The 19,137-nt window shown below is 46.8% G+C and overlaps 1 protein-coding gene across 1 annotated transcript in view; it reads left to right on the top strand.

Moving 5' to 3' along the window:
• The first annotated feature begins 3,442 nt into the window (after nucleotides 1–3,442).
• APOB (apolipoprotein B) overlaps nucleotides 3,443–19,137 on the top strand; it is a 38,047-nt gene continuing 22,352 nt past the window's right edge. The window contains exons 1-16 of the mRNA XM_090280949.1: nucleotides 3,443–3,533; nucleotides 3,857–3,895; nucleotides 4,857–4,972; nucleotides 6,187–6,332; nucleotides 8,211–8,364; nucleotides 9,198–9,353; nucleotides 10,878–10,996; nucleotides 11,659–11,741; nucleotides 12,834–13,053; nucleotides 13,789–14,016; nucleotides 14,238–14,355; nucleotides 14,463–14,609; nucleotides 15,315–15,526; nucleotides 15,792–16,029; nucleotides 16,593–16,769; nucleotides 18,137–18,328. Coding sequence (XP_090137075.1) covers nucleotides 3,458–3,533; nucleotides 3,857–3,895; nucleotides 4,857–4,972; nucleotides 6,187–6,332; nucleotides 8,211–8,364; nucleotides 9,198–9,353; nucleotides 10,878–10,996; nucleotides 11,659–11,741; nucleotides 12,834–13,053; nucleotides 13,789–14,016; nucleotides 14,238–14,355; nucleotides 14,463–14,609; nucleotides 15,315–15,526; nucleotides 15,792–16,029; nucleotides 16,593–16,769; nucleotides 18,137–18,328 — 2,421 coding nt within the window. The 5' untranslated portion in view covers nucleotides 3,443–3,457. The remainder of the gene's footprint in view (nucleotides 3,534–3,856; nucleotides 3,896–4,856; nucleotides 4,973–6,186; nucleotides 6,333–8,210; nucleotides 8,365–9,197; nucleotides 9,354–10,877; nucleotides 10,997–11,658; nucleotides 11,742–12,833; nucleotides 13,054–13,788; nucleotides 14,017–14,237; nucleotides 14,356–14,462; nucleotides 14,610–15,314; nucleotides 15,527–15,791; nucleotides 16,030–16,592; nucleotides 16,770–18,136; nucleotides 18,329–19,137) is intronic.

The following is a 19,137-nucleotide window of genomic DNA, read 5'->3' as shown; positions in this document are numbered from 1 at the left end:
TTTAGCATCATGGTCACTGTACATAAATCTTCTGGTAGCAATGGAGTATATGACTGGTAGAGTTACCAAATTATGTACCAAACACTTATTTCAGTACATGAACTACACTGAACTCAGAATATTGGGCTTTGGAGGGGCTTTTAATAGTGTCCATAGTTCCCTGAACTTGGCCAGGACCCTTCTGGGCACCTGCAGATAAACAGAATACATAGTTCTCTTCTAGAGGCCATCCCTGGTATATTCCGCACCATCTAATTCCTTGAAATTCCCCCTATCAGACTCCTTTCTAATTGGTACCAAAGACTCTGTGATTACTCAGACTGATGGGTCACTCCATGGGACTTTGCATTCACGAGCTGATAAGTCATAGCCACTGTCTGGGATTAATCTTGGTGACACCAGAATGTGTCTCTGCTAGAGTCACTCGTCTGCCTGCTGAAGGAAGGCCTCCTGTCCCCCCAAGAGAACAGTGATTTCAAATATCCAGAAATGTGAGGAATTATCAAAGACAAACGCATGCTCAGCCACAGCTATTCACAGACCTTAGGAATGATGTTCTGTTTCTGATCCTTTCCTCAGCCCTGATTTCCTCATTTTGTTCTATTAACTTCTGTTTTCAAATAGGCACCCTACAAATACACCTCCATTCTAACTCACACGTAAGAAATAATAGCATCACCATTTGTTAAGGATTTTTTTTGCGGGGGGGAGCAGGCATCATGCTGTCAATGCAATTATTTACATAATTCTTTCATTTAATTCTCACAAAAATTCCTAATAAGGAAGGTAGATATTTTTAGTCCTGTTTTAGGGATAACTAAACAGAAGCCTAGGATGGTGAAGACACTTGCCCAAGGTTTCAAACCTCACAAGAAATCCAGCGAAGACTCAATTCCAGGTTTTCTTGAGTCTAATACGCCCACTCATTTCCTTTACATAAAGCTGACCTCTCTGGACTAGTACTTCCTCTGTTCAATTAGTAACGCATACTGGAATATTTCCTGACTCTTCATTCTATTCGATGTCTCTTTAAACACTGGTCGATACCTTTTTTAAACGTAAAACATTCTTTAGGGGAGAGAATTGAGAAATGTTCTCCTTAAAGGGAAGGAATGAAGGCTGATACCTGCAGTCACAAATAATACTATTTTCAAATAGCTTTTGAAAAAAAGATCTAAGTGGATTTTTTTAAAAAATCGATGCACTGATCCTTACCAGTATTTCTGTGAGTCTGCTCGAGTCAACTCAACAATTCAACATGTGCTCTGTGGTCCTTGTATATAGTTGACCCTGTCAGAGAATGAAGATGAAGCCCAGCACAGGGTGACTTTCCAGAAGAAATTGGGGAAAGAAAGAGAAGCTGACCCCAGTCTTAAGCTTTCTTGGGGCCATTCAAACATCCCACAAGTTTTCCCTGCATCCAAATTATCAGATACATTTTTGATTCCCAAATGGTAAAAAAATCATGTTCTCTATTGACGCCAACTATGAGACAATGACTTGATCTGTCATCGACAGAGAGAGCCTGGACTTGTACTGATAAATTGAAACTAGCCACCTCTGTCTGATTTCTTTGTGGCTAAGAATCCTCACGCATCCTCCTTAAAGTGAATATGCAGGGGGCGGGACCATTTCCCAAAATACTGCAGCTCCTTCATACACTAGTTCAAATAAAATGCTCAAAGAGTACACCTGGAATTAATACAGAATAATATTGAATGTAAACTCTAGGTGAATAATAAAATTAAGAAAAAAACTTCCATGCTCAGAGAAGTGGTATTTGGGGGCAGTTAGTATTTCCAGAACCTTCACAGTCCACTGGTATAGGTTTGGCCAGCCTTGAGTTGAGACCTTTGTCATATCCCCCTTTTACAACATTAATACACCACAGATGCAAAGCAACCGACCACTGAAGGGAGTTTAGCTGCCCACAGGGGTTTTGTATTAAAGCGTGGAAGCCCAATGGCCAGGAGCAAGGCCAGGAACAATGGTCTTTATACCCTGCTACTGTTTCAGAATATGACCCTGCTGGAACTACCAGTCTGGCCACGAGAAGATTTAAATGAGTTCACAGTTATTTGTTACATCGGGATATAACACTTCAATAACGAATTATAACAACAAATAGCGACTCTGCAGCAGCGCCTTGGGTATTCATTAGTCCCCAGCCCCTCTATGTGGCTCCTGGGCCCCTGCCATGCCCGCCTCTCCAGCAGGCATGCCCCCCCACAGTCCTGCGCTGCCCACAGCCTACCTCCATTGCTCACGGGCAATGTCCTGTCTACACGTCTTGTCTCCACAACCAGACTGGAGGTGTCTTGTGGACATGGCCAGTCTCGGACCACTTCATCCATCCCCCTTGCTGGTTGCTTCAGGGTCCATCAGACCAGCATGGCTGCGCTATCTAAACTGAGCCGGATTCCCTACAGGTGGGCAGAGGAAGGGCCCCTTGGGAAATGTCTTCTGTGGGAAAGGCAGGGTTCATGGAGAAAGCTCCAGGATATTTACGAGGAACATGACATGTCCAGTGCACTGCTCTCCTTCTCCGCTCCTGCCTGCCCGTCTCTGGGGGAAACCCAGGAGCTGGTTCATGTAGGGAAAAGGCTCAATTTCCCGAGAGGACTCTGCTCAAGATGGGGGAGGTGAGCTCTGGAGGGGGGTGGTCTCCTCGCAGGCCCCACTTCACTGGGAGCGCTGGAAGATTTGGGCCGCTGGCTCCTGCCGTGACTGTGACTTCTTTGTCTGTCCCCCAGGGTGACTTCGGGTCAGTCACTCACCAGACCTCATTCCCCCTCTCTCTCTCCTTCCTCCCCATGGACTGAATCCAGAGCAGGTAAACAGAGCCACAGGTACTGATCAGGATTAGGGGCCTCCTGTAAACCCTAAATCCACCAAAATGGGAAAGAACGGAGAGGAAAATGTCTCCAGCAAGACGCTGTAAAGGGCTGGCTCCCCAAACGGCTACGAAGTCCCAACAGGGAGCAGGGGTGGGTTTTGACCCCTGTGGCTGGTCATCTGAAGGCACTGCTGGGTCGGGGCGGGCTTCTCAGGTGCCAAGCCCCTTGTCCCCACAGCCTCACCCTCTGAGACCCCCGGGGAAAGGCCAGGCCAGGCCAGGCCAGAGGAAACGCCTGGTGTCGCCTGGCTGGGTCCCCGCTGAGCCCCCTCGCCGCCGCCGGAGCCCCTCCTCTGGCTCAGAGAAGAGCCCTGTCGGGGAAAAGCAAACAGGCCGGGAAGCCGCCCTTTGGACCTTTCACAACTTGCTGGGCGCTCTTTCGGCCCGCCTGCGGTGGCCCTGGGCGGGCGGCCTCGGATAAATAGGGTGCGGACCGCGGACGTGCATTCCGCCCCAAAGAACGAAGGCTGCCTGTGGGTGCCAGTCCGCGCGGAGACAGAGAGCGACGTGAAGTCAGGCGCAGCCAGCGAGGCGCAGGGAGGGAGCCGGCCCAGCTCGGCCATGGGCCCCCCGGGGTCCGCGCTGCTTCTGCGGGCGCTGCCGCTGCTCCTGCTGCTGGCCGCAGGCGCCCGGGCAGGTGAGCGAGGCGGCCACGCGGCCACCCCACCGGCCCCGCTGGGATGGGGGGTGGGGGCATCCAAGAATCCAGCCAAAGAGGGCCAAACCAGTAGCAGGAGGGGTGTCTGGGGCAGACAGGGGGCAGTCGCAGGGCCAGGTGGGTGAGTCCTCCAGCCTCGGGAGGGGAGCAGGGGTGGGGGCGGGGAAGCAGGGGCGGGGGAGCGGGGTCTCCAGACCCTGCCTGCCCCTAAAGGAGAAAAGCCCAGTGCATGCACGGGTCCTCCCTCGGACGCAACCGGAAGACGGGAGAAACCCACAGCTGTCTTTCTCCGTTTCTTACAGAAGATGAAGTGCTGGAGAACGTCAGCCCGAGCTGCCCAAGTAAGGCATTCCCCCACTGGGCAAGGCAGGGTACCCCCAAACCCCAAACCCCCCATCGGCACCTCAGGATGCTGCGATTGATGGGCACTGCACTGAGTCCCAGGAAGACTCTGCCCACCCCCAAGGGGTCTGGACCCTCTTCTGCCTAACCTTCTACTCTATCCACGGCCAGGGGGGTGGGTGGGCAGGGAAAGAAATGTCCCTCTCTTGGCCCTTGGAAACTTTGAGACATCACCATTCTGTTTATCAGCGGCTAATCATTGATTCAAAGCACATGAGGGTGAAGAAATGCTGACTTTAACCTTTGTGCAGAAACCCAGACCCCCACCCCTTTGTATTTACCTGACCCCTAAGGGTCAAGGGAGCTGGCCTTGCGGTGGTACCCGGAGTTCCCCTAAGAGCCGAGACTGGCCTGTGGTGGGGAAGCACTGCCCTCTTCTGGGCATCTGCCATCACTGCATCTGGGCTCCTGACTCAAATGTTCTTTTTTTCTCAACTTGTTCGGAAAATTCCTCCAGCAGAGTGGAAACATCCAGATATTCCTTCTTGGAGTTTCCTCAGTCAGCATCTACTCCTGATGCTTAATAAACTTTGCCTCGTTTAGTAGAACCAAAAAAGAGCCACAGAATTGTGCTATTTTCAAACCGAAAAAGCTCTCAACACTTTAATTCTTTTAGTCTTCTCTTATAGACTTTCTGAGCTCTATTACTTGAAAAATTGCCTCCTTGTATCTCAGATGATATAACCAAGGAATTCCAGTTAATTTAAGCACAAGTTGCAGCAAAACACAGTGGAGGAGTTAAGTCTATAAAGAAAAATTAAGTATAACAGAGTCAATTACAAAGAATCTGAGTTTAATTACTTTTCTTTTATTACCTATGACACTGCCCCTCTCTGCCCAGAATTGATCCTTAGGACAGTTTTCTCTGCTCTGTGGCTGACATGTTTCTTCTTATTTTAGAAGGTGCAACTCGATTCAAGCACCTCAGGAAGTACGTGTACAACTATGAAGCTGAGACTTCCAGCGGCATGTCCCCGACTGCTGACTCAAGAAGCATCACCAAGATCAACTGCAAGGTATGGGGGAGGTGGGGGATGGAGGACCCAGAGCCCACTTCTGACGCATTGCCAACCCAGCTCACACCAAGACGTCTGTACTCTCCAAGTGCTGGGAACTGGCCCCCCAGTTTAAAAGTCAGCTGCTTTGCCACCAAGTTGTCTGCCACAAAAACATTTTGCTGACCAGACTGATTTTCCCATCAGCTTCCAAGATATAATTGTAATATGTGATCACTACAGGTCAGTCGATTTCACATGATGCGTGAAGTTCAGTGGGTGAGCCAAGGGAGTGGGCATCTCAGGAAAGCATTCCGGAGCGCGGTTTTTATCATCTAAAATAGCATCTCCTAACAACCGAGAACAAGAAAAATATAAACACGCAGTTTGTTCTCAAATAAAATTTTTCTTATTGAGACTGGCTGTGCTCATGGTCGTGATCCCATGGAGCAGGTCCAGGGACCACTATTGGGGCTCATTTGGGGAAATCAGGCCAGGAAGCTCCCCTCTTCTTTCTAAGGCCCCATTGTCTGTGTGGTCAAATAAGGTAGTCGTTAGCCACATGTGACTATTTAAATTGAATAAAATAAAATTTCTGTTTCTTAGTCACAACAGCCACATCTGAAGGGCCCCATAGCCACCCAGGGCTGGTGGTCCCCATATCCAGCATTGCAGAAAATTCTCAGAACAGTTCTGGATAACTTCTAGGGATCTGTTGAAACTCCAGCTATAAGCAAAGTTTGAAGAGTCCCTAATAGATATAAATGGTTTGACTTTTTGGATTTTGTGTGTGTGTGTGTGTGTGTGTGTGTGTGTGACTTCAAGGAAACCTTTGCTCTTAAAACCAGTGATAGCCCACCTCTTCCTTCTATTTTTCTTCTTCACTCTCATTCCTAGGCTACATTTCTTCTAACCAGTTGTACCTCTTTATAACTAAAGAGAGTACATCTAGAACAGATAAAAATCCGCCCCCCTTTGCATCCATAAAGGCAGACTCAGAGACTTGGTACCCCAGAGCATGGAAAAAAGGTCACATATAGGACTATGTCTAGGATGCTTCATGGAGAACCCATGAGGCTTGTTAAGGACCCATGTGGTGTTGGGGAGCAGATATGCTCCCCAACAGCATTCCCCTGGGCGGCCTGATTAGGGAGTAATCCCTGGACCACAGGGTGGGGGCGGGGATCTCAGAGTCCTGATGGAGGGTCTTAATGCACCGCGACTCTGTCTTCTAGGTCGAGCTGGAGGTTCCGCAACTCTGCAGCTTCATCCTGAAGACAAGCCAGTGCACCCTGAGAGAGGTGCAAGGCTTCAACCCTGAGGGCAAGGCCTTGCTGAAGAAGGCCAAGAACTCTGAAGAGTTCTCTGAGGCCATGTCCAAGTAAGGCGTGGGCCTGCGCATTTCGGTTTCTGAGCTTTGGGTGTTGCCGGATGTGTTGTGAGTGAGGGATGTGTGTGTGTCCGCTGATGTTTGCAGTAGGCATACAAATGAATGTAAGTATTTGTAGTCTGTGCTCACCACGGATCAGGGAATTGCTGCGTTTTCACAGCCATGCAATAGAGGGAAGCATTATTTACCCTCCCCCAGTGAAGTTCCCCTAATTATCATTTAAATGTGTTTCTAAAAGATCTCATGCTTTCATTCCTTGAGATACTAAAGCTGAGGTGGTTTGTTTAAACATGGGAAATCTTATTTTAAAAATTAAGCAAAAATGGGTGCTTCGTGGTGTCCTGGGGGCATCCCAGCAGGACTTGGTGCTGCGGCCTACACACGGCAGTGCAGGGTCTTGTCAGTGGTCTAGCCTCAGGGAGTCCAGGGAGAGCCCAGGCCTGAGCATCTGCCAGGGCACACGGACCAGGTCAGTCCTGTGGTTTGCAGCCACCATCTCTTCTGACCAATCGGTGGCCAAGTTGCATCAGTTACTAAACCTTTTGAACATCACCCCTGCCTCGTCTTCAAATCACAGTTTGGAATGTCCTATGAGCATGGAAATAGAGGAAGTCAAAGATTTGTGGGTTTGTGGATTTGGTAGCATTGGAAACACCCTGCCCATCTTTTAACCTGTTGACCCTTAGAGCAGGAGCCAGTCCTTTGTCCACAGAGTAGACCTTGATGCCCCTGTCTCTCACCAATGCACCTTATTTAATCTGAGACTTAGCTGTGTACGAGGGAGTGGGGTCAGTGACAGATAGGAGTGATCAGTAGTCAGGTGGCAGTCGTTACCCTCCTCCAAACAAAATGGACTCCTGCTTTTGACCACCTCAAAGCTTTCCAAGCCTGCATCGCAGCGTCTGGAACTTTCGGAGAGTGTAGAGCTGTGGGAGATGCGCCTGTTCTCCTTTTCCTCCTCCTGACTTAACTAGAGCGGGTGCAGCCAGATGCTTTGAAACCCCCAAGAGCAAGTTCCCAAAGGAAAATCCCTGAGATCAAAGTTGACCGGAGCCTCAGACATGGCCCGAGACCACATCAAAGAGTGAATGTCCAACAAATGTATTAAAAGAAGCGCCAAAGGACTGGCAGTCAGGAAATGCAATTGATGGAGGTGATATTTGTCACCTTATACTCATAAGACTACAAAAAATGTAAAACAGCTATGGTACCTGTTGCTGGTGGGTCTCTGAGGAAAAGTGTACTTTCATCCATTGCTGGTGCAATGAGAGCCATCAGTCAGTATCTATTATAATTTAAAATGCTATGGTCCTTGACACAGCAAATTCAAACTGGGGGACTCCAGCCCGCGAACAGAAAAGCAGTAATGTGTGGAGCTATAAGCATAAGGATGTTTATTTCAGTGTTGTTCATGTAGCAAAAAAAAAAATCCAGAAAGAGAGTGAATGTCATTAAATAGGGGACTGTCTGAAGAAATTCTGTGTAAGGAGAGAATGCAATGTTTTGAAGTCCTTTAGGAAGAAAAAAAAAAACCTGTTAGAGATCTACCAAGTGACTCAGAAGGATTTTCGTGAACAAAACAAGGAATGATGAAATCTTTATATGTAGATGTTCTGTGTGCACAGATGTGAGTGGGGCACACAGAGGGCACCAGTGAGCCAGCAATAAAGGAAAAGACATAAAGGAATGCCAAACACAGACACATACTTGTATACCTTTTAAAAATGTAGAGATATATTTGTAAAGAAAAGAGGTAAAAAGAATAATAATCCTAAGTAAAAAAAAAAAAGCTGCCAAGCCGCCCAGCTTCTGCAAACAGGCTCCCGATGGCAAAAGGACACTTCTGTGACCACACTCTCTCTGGGACAGGTACGAGCTCAGGCTGGCCATGCCCAAAGGGAAACAAGTTTTACTTTACCCAGAGAAGGAGGAGCCTAAACACATCCTGAACATCAAGAGAGGTATCATTTCTGCCCTCCTGGTTCCCGCGGAAACAGAAGAGGCCAAACAAGTGCTGTTTCTGGTGAGAATTTAGAAATCTGATCAGAATGGCCCTCTGAATGCCTCTTTACATGTTGGTGCCAGTCCCGCTGTCTCCATCACGTGGCTTGCTGACCTGGCTGCACGGCTGCTTACACAGGGGGCCCTACATGGGTGTGAAACACCCGTGCCCAAGTCTCCCCTGTCCTCTGGGTTCGCTGTCAGAGCATCCTGGGCAGATCTAATATAAAAGCAGTTTCTGGGGAGCCCTGACCACCCTACTCCTTTGTTTGATTTTGTTCTATTCCGACACAGTGTAACGCGGTAAAAGCCTACGTGTGTTGTAAACACAGAAAAGTAATTGAATTGGTTGCTAGCTTCATTTAAGAATTCCGAGTTTCCATCTGAGAGAGAATTCAATTTCCTTCAGTTCAATGATTATTTTTGAGCCCTTGGTATGTTTTTAAGTTCTAGACTGCACTCCAGTGGGAGAATACAGACCTGCATCCTGCAGAGCTTTCTCAGGATTTGTGGGGAGAACCAAGCCACATACAGCACAAGGCAGATTGGAATACATGCCATAAATGAGCAGTAGAGAAAATTCAGGGAGAGGACTGAGCATAACCTCAGAGTTGGCGGGGTTCTAGGAGGCCAGGCCACTGGGCCTCAGAATCAAAACCCTCGTCACTGATGTCCTCATGGCACCTCTATCTGGCCAGGCGTGTGCCATGACCACACTCTGCCTGGGAGGGAGAAATCCCTCCAAATCCCTGTTGCTCCTGCCTTGTCTCCCCGCCTCCTTTCCCAGGCCCTCCCGAAGCACTTAAGGATGTTTTCCCACATTGAACGCACCTGTTGTATCTTCTGCTCCCATAGGATACTGTGTACGGAAACTGTTCCAGTGACCTGACCGTGAAAACAAGGAAGGGAAGTGTGGCAACAGAAATATCCATTGAAAGAAACCTGGAGACATGCGACCACTTCAAGCGCATTAGCATGGGGGTGAGCCCCCTGGCTCTGATCAAAGGCATGGTAAGTTTCATACCAGCGTTGCTATTCACGCTATCCACTTCGATATTAAAATTCTGGAAGGTAGAGCTAGTAGGGCTCTCAGAGAAGAACCTGCCCGCCTCTTCTTCATATAGACTATAGTAGAAAACTGAGGACCAGACAAGGAAAGGACTGCCCAAGGCCACAGGGCCTGTTATTAATTGATCCAGACTAGAATCGGGTTTCTGACTCCTCGTCCTGAGCTCTGTCCTTTTTGCTGTCTTTCTGTCACTGGCACCAAACCTTGTGTCATCCCTTGAGAGTAATGATGCTCTATCCCTAAGGAGGCTCTAAGACTCAATGTAGGGGAGCAGGCCACCTACTGTTCCTCCCCATGCAAGAGCTGGATATCCCAGCTCAAAGTCTCTAGCCTCCAAGGAAGCCCCAAGGCCTGTGCTGTGCTACCTTCTTCCTAACTCCCATGGAGACATGACTGAGAGCATTCCAGAGTCCTGCCTTTCCAGCCCATGTATGACCCTGATCAATGCCTGGTCCCTCTGCCTCCTCCTCCTTGGGCCAGCCCCTCAGTACTGACCTTCTCTGGTTACAGAGGTCATGTAGCACCATAGTACCTAAGCTTGCCTAATGCCTTGTAATATCTTCTGGGTCAAGAATCACAGCTTATCACACTAAACATGAAGGACTTGAGCAATCATGACATGCCTCATGATGTTTCTGGTCACCGTCCTTGGGCCCAAAACAGGGAGTCTGGTAACCACAGAGCCACACCCAGAAGAGGCCAGTGCACTGGTGTCTGTGTTTTGGGAGCAGCTACTGTGTGCTCAGTCCTACTCTGGGCAGCACGGAGGGAGGGACAGCGGCAGATGAACGTGGACCTTCCCCTCAGGGTGTTTGCAATCTAATGCAGGAACATGGTTCAAACATATGCCAGTGAAGGATAATATATGGGGAATTGTATAAAGTGGTTAGCCGAGCAGGGCAGACAAGCAGTCTTAGGCCTGACCACAAAGGAGGGAGCACTGTTCACATAGCTCGTTGCGTACAGCAGACAGTAAATCCAGTTAGAAGAAACGATGGGCGAGCTTCAATGAGTCTAGCTCAAAGTTTCTCGGAGGATGTGGAACATGAGACTGAGGGATACAAAGGACATATAAATGGAAGAGAAACACAAGGCAGGGCTTCTAGGCAAACACGGGGAGCAGTAGGGCAGGAAGTATTAATGTGTGGTGGGGCAGGTCTGTGTAGGAGACCAGGCCACATATCCTTTGTGCAGGATGAGATATCCGTTGGGGCAGAATACAAAGTCTGTAGTTTGACTCAGCTTTAGGTATGCCCCATTGTTGCATCCCCTTGTCCGAATGTCAAGTACCAAGTTCTCTTCTTTACCTGAGCTGGTTTAGTGGTACAGAATTCCCACTCTCCTCACCGCCCCGCCCCGCCCGCCCCCACCCACCCCTTCTTCCTTGAAGGTAAATGCCTGTGGCAGAAGACTCAGGGTCAAGCCCCAGAGACTGATCAAAATGCTTTTCCCCATCTCATTCACAGACCCACTCCTTCTCAATCAGCAGCAACCAGTCCTGCCAGTACACCCTGGACCCCAAGAGGAAGCATGTGTCAGAAGCTGTCTGCAAGGAACTACACGTGTCCCTGCCTTTCCTTCACAGGTAGGTCACCTGCCATGCCCCTGGTTCATCATTGATGGGGTCTCTATGCGCTGAATACTTCTCGGCTGCCCTGTTCCAGGCTAGGCTGTGATGAAGTACAAAGCAGAGCCCATCCCTGTCTCCCTTTTCAAGCTAACAGGTGATTTGTTAGGAAAATCTTAGACATGCAATATAATTTGAGACCAACAAAAGATATTTGAGACCCAGACTTGAAGGCTTATAGATCAGAAAAACCCAAGATCATTGCAGGTTGCCCTGCTTAGAAAGGCTTTGTGGAAGATTGGGAATTTGGACTGGAGACCTATGTATCCTAATCCATTTTGAAAATTAATCAATCAACTAATGTTTATTAAATAACCATTATATTCTTGGCGCTGTGTGGTGGGAGACACAAAGAAATCTCAAGGAAGAGTTAGTCCCTTGCCCTCGAGATACTCCATACGTGTTGAATATGTCCTTTGACAGAAGGACAGCGAGTGTGACCGGGAGGAGATGCATCCTGTTCATTAGGGGGGCCAGGATGTCTGGATTTAACCATGATTGCAATGCTGGGCAAGATTTGGGTAGAAGTAGACAGGGGACAACATCCAACATGGAAAGGTTCTCTGGGGAGATGGAGCTGGCCACTCCTTTGTTACCTGACGTCCTTCCTTTATTTCCAGCACACCTGGGGTGATGGCACAAGTGACACAGACTTTGAAACTTGAAGACACACCTAAGATCAACAGCCGCGTCTTTGATGAAGGTAAGAGACTTTATACCCACATGTTTGCTAGGGCTGAGGACTCTGCCCAGCATGGTCCATGTGTCATGGTTTTAGGTCCCTGCTGGGCTCCGTGAAACCTCTGCTGACTGATCAGTTAAGTGGACTCCGGTGTTCTGGCAGTGAGCTGTTCTAGTGAGACAGCATGTTCCTATCAGAATGTCAAGTGACAACAGCACACAGGAAGTTTCCCAAAGCTATGTAGGTTTTTCTAAGTAAGGAACTAGCCCCCTACGTCTACCTTTTGTAGATCTGACAACCTTGTACACCCTGGGGCAAGTGGCAGAGGGCCTTCCAGGTCAGAAATCCATCTTTAGAGCTACAAGGGATGCCAGAGACCTCAAGCCAGACTCTAGCCCTGCATTTGTCTTGTATTTAAATCTGTCTTATGCATTACCTCATTGTTCTCAGCAACCTGTGATGCCAGGTGGTAGCAGTGTGTGCTTGTATACTCATTCTACAGAAGGGAAAATGGCACCTAGAGAGGCTTAGTGATGTATTCAAAGTCACAGAATATTAGAGGTGGTACAAAATGAGCCCCTAGGTCTAATCTAAGCCAGTACTCTTTCCAATACGCCACACATCCGTAGCAGATCAGAGCATGGTCACGGATGGGGACACAAAAGGTATGCCAGGTTCTTGCATCCCTATAAGCTGCTATTAGATTCAACTGGAAGAGATCATGGGTGAGCCTCCGCTGTAGCCCTGTCTGCAGCAGCACCTTCCATGGATCCTTTTGGGCAAAGAGGTAATCTGATAACCAGATTCAAACAAGCTTGGATTCGATTCCAGCTCTGCCTCCTATACCCAGAGAGGCCTTGGACAAGGCAAGTTGCTCAGATCTGGGTCTGAGCTCCCTTATTTTTAAATTGAGGGATAATACTCAGCCACAGGGATAGTAGGATGAGTCCGTGAGAACCGTGGAGTCACGTACCTAGCACAGGGCCAGGTACATAGTAGGCACTGAGTACAGGACAGGTTTCTTTTCTTTTCCCCTTTGCTGAGCCAGTAGACCAAGATAGGGCTGAGCTGTAGAGGTAAGCAAGAATTCCTCTGACACATTCCTCCTTCCAGGGTCCGAGGAGGTGGGTCTTGCCTTTGAGAGCACCAAGTCCACTGCGCCACCACAGCAGGCCGAGGCCGTGGTGAAGACCCTCCAGGAGCTACAAAAGCTGCATGTCTCCGAGCAGAATGCCCAGAGAGCCCACCTCTTCCATAAACTGGTTACTGAGCTGCGAGGCCTCAACAATGAGGCAGTTGCATCCCTCTTGCCAAAGCTGGTCGAGGTGTCCAGGTATTACTTTCATGGTTACAACTCGGTCTTTCACAGATTACAAACCTATGGTCACTGCTAAACCTTGGCCAAAGAAAGAATCTCAAGGACCATTGAAATATCAACCTAGGTAGTCAATTAGTCAATCAATTGATGTTTGCTGGATAGAGAAATATCAGCTAAGGTGCCTAGAGTCCCATGGGAAATACATACACACGTGGCAGCTAAGGCAGATATGCATTTGTGTGATTAGAGAGAAATATCTGTCACATTTTGATGAGTATCTTCTCATTCCTTGTTCAATTTCCCTGGGAAATTTGAGAGACAAAGTCGGAAACTTTTGGAAGCCTCTAGGCTAGTGGAGAGGGAAGTCAGGCAAACAAAATGATCCTGGGGTTTCTGTATACTTCAAAGCTGTGGCTGTCAGTGCTGTGAAGGGCAGAGAAGAAAGTGAGGACTGAAAGGAGCCATGCCAATGTTTGCCTGGCATGTTCTGTGTTCTGACCACAGGACGGTGATAACAGTGCTCTTTTGGGGATAAGACCAGGGGGTCCTTCTTCAGGCTTGTCTCCATAATGCCTCTTCTGTGGAGAATGCTCAGAGAGAAGACTTCCTGGTGCTTGGGATAATGGTTGTTGGAGTCTGAGTTGGATTTTGAAATAGGGTTGGATTTGGACAGTGAATAAGGAAAATAAGGGCAGAGGGTAGCGGCCTGGAAGGCCATCTGTGTGACTCTCTCGGTCCTTTCCTTCTCAGCCCCATCACTTTACAAGCCTTGATTCAATGCGGACAGCCCCAGTGTTACACTAACATCCTCCAGTGGCTGAAAAGTGAGAAAGTCAACCCGCTTCTGATAGATATTGTGACCTACCTTATGGCCCTGATCCCAGAGCCTTCAGCCCAGCAGCTGCGGGAGATCTTTAACACAGCAAAGGAGCAGCAGAGCCGGGCCACTTTCTATGCTCTGAGTCACGTGATCAACAGGTGAGCTTTACCCTGCTTCTCCTCGAAGGAGCTGAGAAAGACCACACATCTCTGTATTAAGTTGTACCCCTTCCTCTACTTGCAGACCCTGATGCTTACTCTTCTGTTTTCCTCCTGGTCTTTTTAAGAGTAGTTATCTGAAATAAGAAATCAGCAAAAAGAAGTTTGGGTTTTCAGATAAACTTAGCCATGCTTACTAAGTCCTAGCTCTTATTCTGTAGCTATCACGAGACACACCGTACAGCAACTCAAGACCTGCTGGACATCGCTGATTACCTGTCGGAGCAGATTCGTGATGACTGCACAGGCAATGAAGAGCACACCTACTTGATTCTGAGGGTAATTTCGTCTTTTGAAAATTAGGCACCATTTCAGAAGCACTCCTCCTGGACACCCCTTCCTTCTCTTTCTGCATCCTGATTCCCTCTTGTTGCTTTTCAATGCAGGTCATTGGAAATATTGGTGGAACCATAGAGGAGCTAACCCCCAGACTCACATCTTCCCTCGTGAAATGTATCCGAAGCACGGAGCCATCACTGCTGATTCAGAAGGCTGCCATCCAAGCCCTGAGGAAAACGCAAATTAAAGATGAGGTAAAGTCCACAGGGGAGGGCCGCAAGGAAAAATCATTCAGGTTGACAAGGACTTGGAAGGAGATTCTAAATCTTGTCATTCTGTGGACTTGATTCTACTGTTGGCTAATTACAAATCTTCAACAAGCCTATTGACTTGACTGCCTAGCAGGATGTGAACATGAGAGAAACCTTTGACCTTGCCACTGCTCCCGAATGCAGAATTTGAGGTTTTCACTACATGCTATCCTCCTACCACAACCACCACCACTCTCACTCTCATTGTAAGAAAACAGGCCCATTTTTCCCCAATCTCCCCTATCTAGGATGCTCGACCTGCCCCCACCTTAGGATACTGCTTTATCTAGTAGCCTTGACTCTCACTGCCCCTTTCCACCTTTATCCTCATATCGAAATAATTTATGTGAAAACAACTTTGTTTTCAGTTAGTGGCAGGTCTCCAACAAGTCATAGCTTGGCCGTAACTGGCATATTTTAATGAAATTGAATTTGACGTGCATTTGATAGGACTCTTCCGAGAGCCCTTCCTCAAGCTTGCTCGGGGAACACTAGCAAGAAGATTCAGTCCCAGCATTTGAAGCGTTATTAGAGAGAAATTCAGCTTGCACACAATAAATTGCTTGCAAACCATGCCAGTTGTTTTCAAGGCTTGTTCTGTGTTTGACCAAAGGACGGTGATAACAGTCTCCTCTCTTTTGGCTCCAGGTCCGGGAAGTCCTTCTTCAGACTTTCCTGGATGCCACTGCTCCAGGGGATAAGCGACTGGCTGCCTATCTCCTGCTAATGAGGAAGCCTTCTCAGTCAGATATTAGCACAATCACCCAGCTTCTCCCAGGGGAACAAAATCAGCAAGTGAAGAACTTTGTGGCTTCCCACATTGCCAACATCTTAAACTCAGAAGAATTGTATGTCAAAGAGTAAGTAAGAATACTTTTCTCCCACCTGTTACAAAGGGCTGACATTCCAAACCTTGATTTGGATTTAGCACCTGCCCTTTATAGAGCATTCTTTCTTCTGGGACAAACACTGGTACAAAAGGACAGCAGACCTGAGCTAGAGTCTTGGGACAAATCCATGAATTTGGTAGCAACTGGAAATCCATCTTTACTGGGGGAGAGAGAGGCAAAGCATAAGTTACATGATGTATCATTGACTCAAAATACCTTCCTTCTTTTCATCTAGTTTGAAAGAGTTAGTGACAAAAGCTCTGGAAAACTCTCAACTTCCAACTCTCATGGACTTCAAAACATTTTCCCGGAACTACCACTTTTCCAAATCTGTTTCTCTTCCATCACTTGACCCCATCTCAGCCAAAATTGAAGGCAATCTTATATTTGATCCAAATAATTACCTGCCTAAAGAAAGCATGCTGAAAACTACTCTTACTGTCTTTGGATTTGCTTCAGCTGACCTCTTCGAGGTAAGTGTGAGACTAAAGAAGAGTCATATTTTATAATCCATTCTGTTCTGCACCATAAATAAAGTCAAGAGAGCTGTGAGCCAAGTGGAGGAACAAGAATCATCAGGCAGTAGTTCCAAACCACCATTTTGAGGGCTTTTTCTCCCCACCTCTCTTCCTCCTTGCTAGGGCATCACCTAAAACATGAGTTCTTACTATGGATGTAAGTGCAGAGGTCTCAGAGAAGCCCTTAGACCCAAAATACAAGGAAGTGCATGGGGTATACACTCAGACAGACCTGGTTCAAACCCCAAATCCACTTCCAACTCTGAATCTTTGGTTTAATTATTTGTCCTCTCTAAACCTTAGCTGCCTTTCTGGAAAACAAAAGGCAAATAATAAGTTCTGTCTTTCAAGATTCTACTAAGACTTAAATAATACAACTCTTGTGGAGTGCTAAGCTCAGTTCCTGTCTGACAGTATTCATTAAATACTTGTTTAATTAAATGGACATAAAGAGGGGAATGGGAGACTGGCACAACAAAGAAACCTGACAGCATTTCTTGCTTGATTTGTTTTCTCAGCTTGGTTTGGAAGGAAAAGGGTTTGAGCCAACATTGGAAGCCTTCTTTGGGAAGCAAGGATTTTTCCCAGACAGTGTCAACAAGGCTTTGTACTGGGTTGATGGTCAAGTTCCTGATTATGTCTCCAAGGTCTTGGTGGACCACTTTGGCTACAGCAAAGATGATAAACATGAGCAGGTATGTTTTTGTTAAGTATCCTCTCAAGAAAAACTTTGGGTCTCAGTGCAAAAACATTCTTATCTAAGCCTTAAGTGACAACTATGGCTTTTATTAATCGGTCCTATGAAAGTAAGAGCCGGTATCCTCTGCAGTTATAGGCCTCCTGGAGATGCAGTGTGCCCAGGAACACGCCCTTTAGAGACACTCTAGCATATTGACTAAGAGTGTGAACTCTGGGGCATGGGTTAGAACTCTAGCCTCACTGTCTTCAAACTATGTGATCCTGGGCATGTTGCTTGATATTATATCTATCTGTTTATGCATCCCCAGAGTGCTAATAATAACCCATACCTCGCAAGGTTATTTATAGACTAAACAAAATGAACTATGTAAAACTTTAAGCAGGTTGTCTGACTCTGGTACTGATTGTTCAATAAGCAGATACTATTATAATTTTTAAATTCATATTTTCATTATTATTAACTTCTTTCTTTGTCTAATGCCCACATCAATGCATTAGCTAATGAAAGAAAAATTCACTCTGAAGCTAGCATAAGCCCCCACTGAAGTAGAAAATAGATAGTTTAAGTTGGAGCTTCTTAGTCTTTAGCTTTTTGCTACCCAGAGTGTGGTCTAGTCATTGGCAACTCAGCAGAGCTCTTCAGAAATGCAGGTTCTCAAGCCCAATGGGATCTACTGATCCAAACCTGCATTTTAACGAGACCCCCAGGTGACTTCCATGCACATTTCAGTTTGAGAAGCAGGGCAATAACTTATCTCTAGATGCTCACAGATGGTCCCGCCTTCTTCTTATTTACTTACCTCTACTTGAGGCTGAGGATCTATTTTGGGTCTATCAATCACTCTTTTCTCTCTCAATGACTAAGCATCAGTCTAGGCAATTTTCCTTATTGCTAAGATGAACTTGTCTAGCATTAGGTGATTTCAAGCTTTTGGATGATTTATTTGACAGCTCATTTTCCTGAGAAACCCCTGCTATTCTTCCCTAGTCAAAGGAGAGAGGGTGTAAGCCGAGGGTGGGGCGGGGGGCAATAAGAGGATCTTCTCGTCTTGTGGAACCTTAGGTATCCTATCTTCCTGGAGAGTAGAGGTTCCCCATACTATGCATATATTATTTAAGTTAAGAGTAGTGTGGAAGCACCACTGTCCCTGACAAGACCTCAGTTTTTTCATCTCACTTTGCAGAAGCTATTTATCTTTTAAATGAGGGTTGAGAGCCTGATTTCAGGGTCTGCCTCATGGGCCCACCCTGTATGTTTGTGTTTGGGTCCATCACAGATGCAGCAGGCAGGCCCCACATCCGAAATCTAAAGGCGTTTGACGGTGCTCACATCTCACTAGATATTTTGCTGGTTAATTCCCAGGACATGTTCAAAGGAATTATGGCCAATGTCGAGAAGCTGATCAAAGATTTGAAATCCAAAGAATTCCCAGAAGGCAGAGCCTACCTCCGCATCTTAGGAGAGGAGCTGGGCTTTGTCAGGCTCCATGACATCCAACTCCTCGGAAGGATGCTCCTGAATGGTGTCCGTACTCTGACGGGGATCCCCCAGATGGTAAGTGGGCCAGGCCCTATCATAGGCATGAGTTTCGTCTGTGCTTTTTAGATCTCTCAGACTCCGTTAAGATTCTGGCCACACAAACCAGCAAAAGTGCTCATACTTCCTTCAAAGAGACAGGTTTGGCCCTGGCCAGGTGGCTCAATTGGTTGGAGCATCATTCCGTACTCCAAAAGTCTGTGGGATGGATTCCCAGTCAGGCCACATACCTAGGTTGTGGGTTCAGTGCCCGGTCGGGGTGCATTCAGGAGGCACCTGATTGATGTTTCTCTCTCGTCTCTCTTTCTCATCTTTCTCTTCACCTTTCTCTCTCTCTCCCCTCTTCCCTCCTCTCTCTCTAAAAATAAAAAATCAATAAAATATAGCCACAGGTGAGGATTTTAAAAAGAGACAGGTTTGCCTTGAATTTTATTGAAGAAGATTCTTGGATAACAAGGAATTGGTAACATTTAGAAATTAAGCTATTCATACTGTTAGATGCATCTTTTAAGAGCATTCATTTGTTCGTCTGGAAAACCATGTTGAGTATATCTCCCTCTTCCTATGCTACAGGTTTTTTTTTAATATTGAAATGATGCAATGATTATTAAGGACTCTATTTGGCTAACTGTGATTTATTATCTAAATATGAGCCATAGCTTTTATTATTCTTAGTTTATTATGAAGGGAGAAAATATGGGGAGTTATTCCCTTGGATTTAATAAATAATAATGTTTTCTTTAAGAAAACAGATCTCAAGTTATTTTCTAGATATGTTTTTTTAAAAAGGTAATGAGTACTAATATGTGCATCATCTCAATAACTCA

Source organism: Furipterus horrens, unplaced genomic scaffold (genome assembly GCF_987537825.1).
Source record: "Furipterus horrens unplaced genomic scaffold, mFurHor1.1.pri manual_scaffold_6, whole genome shotgun sequence".
Lineage (NCBI taxonomy): Eukaryota > Metazoa > Chordata > Mammalia > Chiroptera > Furipteridae > Furipterus > Furipterus horrens.
This window is presented reverse-complemented; position numbering and strand designations above follow the sequence as displayed.